Below are 10,481 nucleotides of genomic sequence, written 5' to 3'. Positions count from 1 at the left end.
AAAGGGAACTGATAAACACTGTGCATATAAAATCAGAGCATCTCCACCATGGCATGGTAACTAGAAAACAAGGATCCAGACTTTGTCTGTCTGCCTTTCCCTTTTATTTATTTAACAATACTATTGTTTTCGTTTTTAGAGCTTCTAGCTAAAAACAGAGCAGAAAGGCTTCTTTGTAAAAACAAAAAACCAAAAACCAAACTCATTACAATTTTCCATATCCTACTTTTCTGGATTGTTCAAAAATCCCCTTTCATCACAAAAATTCTTCTGCAAACAGTAAACACATAAGATCTTTTAGACATTCATTCCTCTTGATTTCCTCCTTAGAAGCATTACATTTTCAATCACATTTTAAAAAAATCGCTAACATCCTAACAACCAGCTGAAATAAAACATATCGTAAAAAAAAAATTGGGTGTTTTGTTTGTAGTATGGCATTTACTTTACAATGCACATATTAGGTCAAATTGTAAGAACAAAAGCATTTTCCCCACGTGGAGCTCCCACAGAGTATGCACATGGTTTATTCTCAACTCAATAAGCTCTTTCGACCAGCTTTCATATACCTTCCATACCAAAAGGCATACCTACCACTATGGCTTGTAGTGACTTAAAAAGAAAAACTGAAGCATATCATTAAGAAAAATGCTGCAAGACGTGTCTATGAAAAGGACTGCAGTTGTTAAGGCAAGGGGTGTACGGCCTTCTACAGGCTGCGTGGGTAACGCCTGGCCTCACCCTGAGAGGAAGTCCCCATTTTGGAAAGCAGTTAGCTCACACTCGTTTTGGGTTTGTTCTCTTTGGAGCACTCCTAGCTTTAATGTTCTTCTTGGGGCTGGCTGGTTTGGGGGCAGGCGGCTTCCCCTTGGGTTTCGGGGCGTTACTGCGGCTGGTGCGCCCCGCTGTGCGCTTCTTGTCCTGGATTGTCCTCTGCTGTTCCTGCAGCCTCTCTTCCCACTGCTGGGAGGCAACGTGTACACATGACTGTCAAGTACATCTCACCCCTTTATGCTCTTAAACTAATATCCAAAATAATGCGGACTTTCACTGTAATATATTCATCAAGACATCCAAGATTACAATAGCTCCCCTACCCTACGATGGTGAGCATGTATCCTGTACCAGATGCTCTGGAAAGTGCTGAGTATATGGTGACATCTTGACAAGCAATCATTTCGTTGAAACAACAGCCCTTCTAGGTGGACACCATTGTCGTACCCCGGAAACAAGCACAGTGATATTATTTGCAGAAAGTCACACAGCCGACAAATGTCAGAGCTGGAATTCAAATTCACCAGCCTGACTCCAGAGCCCAGGGCCCTAGCTCATGCAACTTTTCCCATAGGCCCTCTAATGCAACTTTCCTATACAGCAAAGCCTTCTAAAAAACGTTTTACCAAGGCTAAAAGCAGAAATTTTTCCAGCTACACTAGAAAGTCAGGGTTTCTTATCACACTTACGGGTTCACCTAACTCTTACATCCAAAGGAAGGTAGAAGCTCCACCCACAACCAGTAATCCAATCAAGTGTTAGCTACCCAGAGCCAATGAGAAATGAGTCATTCTAGATATTCAAGTCTCCTTGATAGAAAAGGATTTACTCTTTAAATATGAAAATGTGTAAGAAAAAAATGAAAAAGTGAGTCCACTTGAATAGACATTACTTTTCATTATAACACGTAAGTCCCTGCTTTGTTAGAGTATATTTCAATTAGCAAAATATTTGAACATGACCATAGACCAGGCAGTGGAAATACAGTGAAATGAAAAACACTGTCCCCACCCTCCTAGGGCACAACTCTAGTCTGTTCTAAAATAATAAACTCATTACTGTATGTTGTTATTACATGATTATATTTTCATATTCTTAAGTTGGAGTATTTGCTGTCAACATGAATGACCCAAACAGCTATGATTCTTGAAAGCTTTCTTTCCTCTCAACAATGTCAGGTTTTTATGGTACCCTTGCCTTCTAGGTTGAGTCATCTAATCTACTGCAGTTTTGGGAACCAGATAACCAATTTTGCTAGAATTTTCTGTCCAGTAAGACCAAGCGTGCTCCTGAGCAGCTCATGAATGTTTAGCTCAGATGCAAGAGCAGTGTTTGGGTCTGTTATTCAGAAATGCACTCAGTAGGAGAGGCTGTGTTGAAACTACCTTCTCCAAAAATCAGTATTAATATACACTCTCCCCTTGCCCAGGAACTTTTATTCCTGCAAAGTAAGAGAACACGGGCAGTAGCAGTATCTGTTGTGAACATGGCAACACAAATTCTCCTGCATATATCTAAATATATTTTCAGGAGAAGGGATGCTTTAAAAATTCCATCCCAATGACCTGATTTATTTAGTTCTGGAATGATTTCACATGTCCGGGCAAAAAATTATTCTAACTCCTCTGAGTTGCCAATATTTCTATGATGTTACTACTAAAATTATGGGTCTGGCCACAAAAGTATTACTTTGTGTATATGATTTATTTGGACAAAAGTCTTAAAATTATTCTAAATACAGGGAAAGATTCTGCCTTATAGAGTGATAGGGTGATTTTTAAAACTAGGTATTCACACCCCTACATGTATATGTCTGTATTAATCCCACTGGATATTAATTCTGTTCAAGTACTTGACTGTTTGCTAAAACAACCAAAAAACGAATTTAATCTGGAAATAACCAGTAGATCCGTATTGACGCGACCAAATGAACTTTGAAGCTAAAGAGAAATTTATGGTAGAAACTCCAAGTGAGAAAAATTATTCTCTTAACTACCTATTCAAAAGACAAATACTGCTGCTATTGTCGGCTCCTACGATAGCCTGGAGATGAAAGAATGTGAAGAATTCCCAAATTCTATAGAATTTCTTTACGTGCATTCAAATCCATATTCCTAGTATTGCTAATTATACTTACTATGGATCTTTTACTAAGTTGATCTCTCCATTTTTCAACTAAACAATTTTCAAGAAGCATCATCCTGAAAAAAAGTAATTTATCTTAATAAGCAATACTTATGAGGAAAGTAAGAAGTTCAAAAATACAAAAAATTGTAAAAAAACAAAATTCTTCACTGTTTACCCCACAATTCCCCATTTATATTTTATTGATCACACTGTATATTTAGATCACATTGTATATTTCCTTTTAGCATTGTATGCATTTTCTGATATAATTGAATAATTCAAGAAATATAACTTTCATAACCATGTAAATTATAACTATGGATAGCCATAATATATTTAACTATTTCTCCACTGTCGAACCTCCTCTTTTGCTTAGCTATTATTATTAGCATTGCATTGAATATCGCTAGTGTGCCCTGGCTAGTTATATCCTTAAGATAGACTTCCGAATGTAGAAATCTGGGTCAGAGTATGTTTTTTTTTCTTAAGGTTTTCAATGCATAGTGCTAAATTATTTTCAAAACGGCTGAACTGTCATTTAATTCACCAACACTAAGACTAGGTAAAAATGGAATCTTGTTTTTATTTGCGTTGCAGAATTAGGAGATAAATATTTTAATGTTTATTTACTACTTGTACTTCTGCAACTTTGTATAGATTTACAGATGTACATGTATTTCTATACTGTAGTCAATGTTTTAAATATTAATTTATATGAACTTTTTATAGAGTAAGATTACTATTCTTTTGTCATACCTGTTGCAAGTACTTTTTGTCTTTCTCTTTTTATTTTTGATTTTTATGTACACAATAGTGTCATCAAATATGTGCATTGACATTTTCCCTCGTAATTTCTTACATTACTTTTATGTTTACAAACCACTTTGCTTTTCAGATAGCATACATTTATTTACCGAACTTTATCCTTTTTGATTAGGTTCTTAAACTAGTTACCTTTTTTTTTTTTTTTTTTTGCGGTACGCGGGCCTCTCACTGTTGTGGCCTCTCCTGTTGCGGAGCACAGGCTCCGGACGCGCAGGCTCAGTGGCCATGGCTCAGGGGCCCAGCCGCTCCGCGGCATGTGGGATCCTCCCAGACCGGGGCACGAACCCGCGTCCCCTGCATCGCCAGGCAGACTCACAACCACTGCGCCACCAGGGAAGCCCACTAGTTACCTCTTTAACCCATTTGAAATTTATTTTAGAGTACAAAGTGAAAATGCATACTATTTTTCCAAGTAAAGCTATTTGCAACATTTAGTAAATAATAGTTTCATTTCTATTGATTTGCCATATTCCCTTCATGATACAAATTCTTGTATGAATTATAATCTGTTGCAAGACTTTTTCCTCTGCTTTATTTATCTACACATCGACTGTTGCTCCGCATGGTTTGAACTAGCTTTATACTAGTCTTGTTGTCTCATAAGGCACATTTCCTCTCATCCCTCTTACTTTCAGAACCTCCTTTACATGCCCTTACCAGTTTATTCTTCCAAATGATCATTAGCATTATTTGTGAAGACATAAATCTCAATCATCCATAAAATTTTTACTAGGATTTTGATCAGAATTACACTGTCTATAAATTAATGGGAAAATGACACGAAGGCTGTTATTTAACTCATGTATAATCCATTCACCTGTGCAGCGACCCGGCACATCCCCAGAACTGCTTCTAGTACTGGAGCGGATGCAAAAGCAAGAGACCAGCCCAGGAATATTCATTCAACATTCATTCACTCAATGTCTTTAGAAAGGCAAGATATAAGCAGCAAAACAGCTTTAAAACCAAGAACGCAAGGAATTTTGAAGAGGGTACTAAGTACTGATAGACTCCAGAACAAGAAAGTAAGTATTCAAGTGAAGTCAGTTTCAAAAGGTGTTTTTTTTGTTTTTGTTTTTTTCAGAAATAGAACCTTGAGCTGTATCCAGAAGAAACAGGGGAGCATTATTAATGGCAGAGAATCAAAGGGAAGACTTTTTATATAAAAATTAGTAGTTCTGCTGGAGAAATAGATTGCAGCAAGTTATGGGACTCAGTCTGGAACCTGCACTGAAGTGTTTGATTTTTATATTTTAAGGACTTGTTATATTATAAGGAAAACTAAAAAGATGCTAAAGAAAGATGTGTGGGGAGACACCTTCAGCTAGAGATACGCGTATAATAGATGTGAGTGTGCACGTGTGTGTACGTGTGTGTGTATGTAACACTCCAACCAACAAATGTTGTAAATTCAGTGTAAAGAAAATGTGTGGAAGTGTAGTCTCAAATGGCCATTTTCTTTTGATTTGTAAGTTATTAAAGAGACCTTAAGAAAATTCAGTATTTGCCACACTAAGATTGATTTGAAAAGAATTGGTTTTACTCAAAGTAATATATTTGTCTATAAGTTTTTGAAATCAGGTAACGAATTCTGAAATTGATTTTTAAAGAGTCCACTCAAATATATTTCCATTTTTCCTTAATTCTATGAAGAATTAATCGATATTTAGGAGATACGATATCCTAACCAAGGCATCTATTCAAACTGATCTTTCAAAAAGCTAGAGCCGTTTTTTTTTTTCCTTTTTAAACCACGATTAAGTGGAATTTTATGTCTTTCCTAGGCAGTGTGTAATTTTTTTCTTCCCGTCTGTGCCTACCGTGAGCGCCACTCATAACACATGATGAGAACATCTTGGTGGGGCAGGATGTGAGGACACTGGCAGGATGAATTCGTAATGAGTGGGACTTGAGTTCGAGGGATGGGTGATGAGGACTTGAAGATCTCTTTCACATCCACCACTGTAGTTACTTCATTACAGCCACTCCTCTGCACAGCTTTTATTTTGGCATGAATGACTGCAATTGAAAAATCGATACGTGTTATTGAAGCTTTGCAGAAAAATATGGATGGTTTATTCCTGCCAATTCCCGAGTCTCTCTTAAAGAATCACTCCTGTAATTATGGTCATGTCCAAGCTGCCCGAATGCAGGCAAAAAAGCCCACACAATCATGTGCTAAATGTAAGGCCTCGCATATTGTCAACAATGTCTTAAAAGTTCTGAATCAGGCTGCAAGACGGAAAAGTAAATTCACAAGCAGGCTTAGTCTGGGATCTGTCTCTGGGTCAGTGACTGCTCCACAATGGACCACAGATAGGATTTGAATAGAGAATCCCATGGATCCTTCTCAGCCCTAAAATCCTATAATTCTATGATTAGGGGTTTTTTGGGGGCCAGAAACATATCAGGAAATTGAGTTACATAGAATGTCGATAAAATTTTATAGAAACAATACTCGCTTCTACTCTGTCATGTAATGATTTGAAGTGAGAATCATATATTCTCAGATTCAGAAGCCACCTGAAAGTTTGTGTGGTTCCATCACCCATCTGCTGCTTGAACTCGCTCTGCTCCAGAGGAAGTTATTACAGTCATAACATTTTTGCACCGGAAGGAGTCTCTGAAGACTACTGTTCTCAATCCTTTAATTTCCCAAACTGCCCAAGCAGGGTCCATGGTGGGTAGAGGTAGAACTGTTATTACAGATGGCTGGTAATACCACTGTCTCTGATCCTGCTTTCAATTCTGACTCTTTTGGTCCCTTGCTATTACTGCCTGCAGTGGAGCTGTAATCGGCGGAGGGTGGCTCTATCTTGGATTCCATCCTAGGAAGCTGGTTTATGAAGCAGCTAAACAATGTAAATAGAAAATAGTTTCATTATCGAAGTGGTTTTGAAGCAATGCTTCCCCAGAGAACAGCATGACAGTGAAACTCAGACTGGACAACTAAGTAACTAAGGCTGGATAGTGTCAGATGAGGGACTTTGTGGATCAGATTACGATGATATCTACATAGAACAGGTTTAAAATAACAACAACAAAAAGCTACTAGAAAAGATAGTGTACTTTTTTTTTGGTTGAATTATGCACTTCGGCTATGTGTGATTCTAAAATCCGACAACCTAAATAAGAGGTTATTTTTTCAGACTTTTATAGTGCCATGGTCTTCCTGCTTTTATGTGGGTTGTATAATACAAAGGTTCTTATGATATAAAATTTCAGTTTGAAATATGGAAAGCTGAGTTAGCAAATAAAATGAACAGTTTTCCCCAAACAGTTTCTGTTATTTCAGTAGAAATAATTTAAGAAATGCAAAAATAAAAACCCCAGAAAATAACCCAAAAAGATATTTTAAAGGAACACATTTTTAATTAAATCTACTTTCAAATGATGATAGCAGAATTAAATTTGCTGAAAACATTCAAAGTAGCATGATTGACTTATTCTCTGAAGAAAGTGCTGTCTGGGTCTTTCAAATAAGAGAAGAGGGCATTTAAGCTATGCCAATACTTACAGCCACAGGGTCTTGTGATTAACATATTCCCACAATTTCTTTAAGGTGTTTAATATTTTTAGCTATTTATAGGTAAAAAGATACATGTGCAGATCTTAATTCCTGGGTCTCTGGGCCTCGGGTCAAATCCATGGATCGTCACCCATCCTTCCTGCAGCAGTGAAATCCTGAGAAAAGTGAGGTGCTCTCCCGGCTGACAGCACTTCTCACCAGGACGTGTAGGATAAGGAATCACGCTAATTCACACCACCCTTCTCATCTGGGTGCTTTACCCAGAAAAGCAAGACGTTTTTACAGTTTCTATTGTGCCACCTAGAGCCCACATGATTAACTAGAAAAATCCCTCTTCACCACTTCATGACTAGCAGACCTGGCTTTGTCATGTGCCAAGTCCCCAACCCAATGGTTTCAGCAGATGATTTACCGTAACTGTAGTTTTTGCTCAGGTACGTCGCCAGGGTCGGCTTCACCTTTTTGCACTTGCACCGGTCTAAAGAAGACAAAAGAGAGACCAAAAATTGAAAAAAAAGATTCAGAAATCACTCTGGGGAGAAGAAAAAGAGAGGGAGCCTTGAGGACAAAGAACTCACCAGGGCTTAGGCGTTTACAGTCAATGTCAAGAGGCCTTTCCTGTACCATCATGTCTGGAGTGATGTCTATCCACTTAACGTCTGAAACACACACAGGGCCACATGGGTGTGGTCAGTGATTTGGTCTGTTCACCCAGTTGGAATAAGGAATCATCTGGACACACTGACAACACAGCAGTGCACACACACACACACGCACACACAAATCCTGAATGGTAAAAATTGTATGTGATTGTCAACTACTTCTTTCATATAGACTCTCTGGGCTTAGGAAAGAAGACTTTTGGCTGGGACTGCTTATCCAGAACAAATTGATGTGAAGGCACGTCCATTTAAACTGGCTGATACATACAGTCAACCTGGATAAATTACATCCTTCCGCCCCAAACCTATTTTAAAATGTTGATTTTTCAAGTTGACAGTTTACACTAATCAGAATAACCCAAATATTTCCAAATCCCCACCTCACATTTTGCAGAAACAGTCCCTAGGTACCCCAAACAAGCATAGCCCTGTATCATTTCTATAATTTAAGCAATGAATATGTTTTTTCTAAAACTCTGAATTAGAGAGGAGTTTCGATTTTTCCTCTTCATTTTACTTCTTCTCCTCCACGTTTTGGGCAATGCTCTGAGGTATAACATCAGAAACTACACTAAAGCAACACCATAGTTTCTTTAAATGTGCAGCAACCTGGGTTAGGCATAAAAGGAGGCAAAAATGTACTTAGGTTTTATTTCAAGAAGTGGATTTAAACCTGCTCCTTCTTCCTAGAAAAGCAGGGAAAAAGACCAAAGAGAAAAGAAGGAAGTGGTGGTTGAGCTCGAGTTGACTAAGATGCCACAGAGGTTGGCCCTGGGTCAAAGACCATGAAACAGATGTCACAGTTTTCCAGGGCAACTAAATTTACAAACTGCACTCCTGGTGGGGAGTGAGAACTAGTACTGCTTTTTCAGAAGAGCTTTCAAGAGCTAACATTAAATGAAGAATTCTGGTGGGAATATTTTAATAATTAAATGATAACATGTGAAGTACTTAAAGCTGGCTCAGATCCACCTTAAACCCTATATACTTGTTTACTACTGCTACTATTTATTTTATTACTATAAAGGAAAATGTCCCCAGTGGTCCCCTATCTAAGCAAAATCGCCCGCCCCTCCTTATGGGACATGGTGCTCCTTAGCTCCCAAAACTCCAGTAGAGAAAGCAGACTTTTCCCGAAATCAAGTCACTGCCCTTCCCACCTCCTCCAGCTCTCCTAAGTAGAACGGGGGGCTGCTCGACCACCGGCTGGCAGCTGTAGGTGTGGCCGTCGGGTTCTCACGTGGCAGCGACAGCCCAGGGTGCCTCGTCACCCCCCTCGGTCCTTCCCCGGGCCTCACCCTCCGGGAGGTCAGTGACGATGGCCTCGGGCGAGATGCACACGCCCCGGTCGTAGACAGGCAGCTCGTCGCAGGCCAGGCTCTCGGGCCAGCTGTGGTTGTACATCTTCATGAGGGGCTCGCAGTCGTCACGCGCGCGCTGGCACACCGACTTGCACGGCTTGATGGGGTCGTGCAGGAACTCCAGGGTGCAGATGGGCGCGTACATGGCGCAGAGGAAGAAGCGCAGCACGGCGCTGCAGTTCACGTCCACCAGCTCCTCGTACTGCTCGATGGCCAGGATGGCGTTCTCCTGCGTGCTGTGGTGCAGGTGGTTGGGCATCCGCGTGATGTTCCAGGGCATGTGCCGGCACATGGGGATGCGCACCGCCTCGCACGGCGCGCCGCGCACGCCCAGCGCCAGGCGCAGCCACAGGCACAGCGCGGTCAGGATGGAGAGGAGCATGGCACTGCTCTCCCGCGCCGCCACCCCGACAGGCAGAACGGGCCCTTCTCTCCCCGTCCCCCTAGGCTTTCTCCCTCCCTTCCCAAAGGAGGAAGTCCTTTAGGGCACAGGGGATGTGCTCGTCCCAAACTCCCGTGGGCAGTAACGCTGGGCCGCGGGGGCCGGCTGGGAGTGTACGCCGTCCGACGCGCACAGCACGAGTAGCACCAGCCCTCAGCCTCCGGGGCGTGAACCCGCCCTGGTAGCTCCAGCCCCCGGCCCGGCAGCTCCGAGCGCAGCCAGTCCCGGCCATTGCGGGACCTATTTATCCCGACACCTCCCCTGACGTGGGCTCGGGAACGCTCCCTTGGCAGCTGCAGGCGCGGCGCGGGCTCCCCCTCGGCCGCCCCACCCTCGGCCCTCTCTTGCAGAAGTGGTGACATCATCTCCTCCGGGCCGCAGCCCAGGGCTGGAATCCTGCATTCCCCCAAAGTCCGTCCTTTTTAGTCTGGCCAGTCCTTTTTCTCTAGACCAAGAAAAAGAGCCTCTGGCAGTCGTTTTGGACACCGGATCCAAGAAGGTGCAAGAGAGGATTTCAAGAGAGGGAGGGACCGCCTTTCCAGTCAAAGCTGAACTTTGCGCCCTCTGCCTTATGGGTTCCCCAACTGTAGAGTTGGAGGGAAATGGGAACTTCTGCAGCTCTTTAACTCTGAAACATACTTGCCTTCTCCAGTAGGGGGCATGAGAAGCGCTGAGCGGTGAGACTATTGTGTGGGACGGGGAGCGTGCAGCTGCAGAGGGAAGGACGCCCCCCTCCCAGCCGCGAGTTGTATGGAATTTGT

The 10,481-nt window shown here is 41.7% G+C and overlaps 1 protein-coding gene across 2 annotated transcripts; it reads right to left on the bottom strand.

Moving 5' to 3' along the window:
- Positions 1 to 421: 421 nt before the first annotated feature.
- Positions 422 to 9,961, bottom strand: SFRP4 (secreted frizzled related protein 4). 2 transcript variants are annotated; one of them, XM_065883502.1, is made up of 6 exons: positions 9,216 to 9,961; positions 7,834 to 7,914; positions 7,668 to 7,733; positions 5,547 to 5,745; positions 2,912 to 2,975; positions 422 to 963 (listed from the first exon to the last, which is right to left on the bottom strand). In XM_065883502.1, exons 1-6 carry the CDS (start codon positions 9,658 to 9,660, stop codon positions 778 to 780), a joined length of 1,041 nt encoding a protein of 346 aa, XP_065739574.1. In that variant the 5' UTR covers positions 9,661 to 9,961; the 3' UTR covers positions 422 to 777. The 2 variants fall into 2 exon arrangements, with proteins under 2 accessions (XP_065739574.1, XP_065739575.1); XM_065883503.1 differs by lacking the exon at positions 7,834 to 7,914 and having other exon boundaries at positions 9,216 to 9,937.
- Between the last annotated feature and the right edge of the window lie 520 nt (positions 9,962 to 10,481).

This window comes from Phocoena phocoena, chromosome 9 (assembly GCF_963924675.1).
Source record: "Phocoena phocoena chromosome 9, mPhoPho1.1, whole genome shotgun sequence".
Lineage (NCBI taxonomy): Eukaryota > Metazoa > Chordata > Mammalia > Artiodactyla > Phocoenidae > Phocoena > Phocoena phocoena.
Note: the sequence above shows the minus strand (reverse complement) of the source record. Positions and strands in the feature narration are given on the sequence as shown.

What these genes read in the sequence shown, in the direction of transcription:
- SFRP4 (XM_065883502.1), bottom strand. Translation starts at nt 9,660, where the DNA reads ATGCTCCTCTCCATCCTGACCGCGCTGTGCCTGTGGCTGCGCCTGGCG. An exon ending in CTGTAAACGCCTAAGCCCTG is followed by an intron (nt 7,734 to 7,833) that starts GTGAGTTCTTTG and finishes TGTCTTCTTTAG; the next exon opens with ACCGGTGCAAGTGCAAAAAG. An exon ending in GAGCAAAAACTACAGTTACG is followed by an intron (nt 5,746 to 7,667) that starts GTAAATCATCTG and finishes TTTCAATTGCAG; the next exon opens with TCATTCATGCCAAAATAAAA.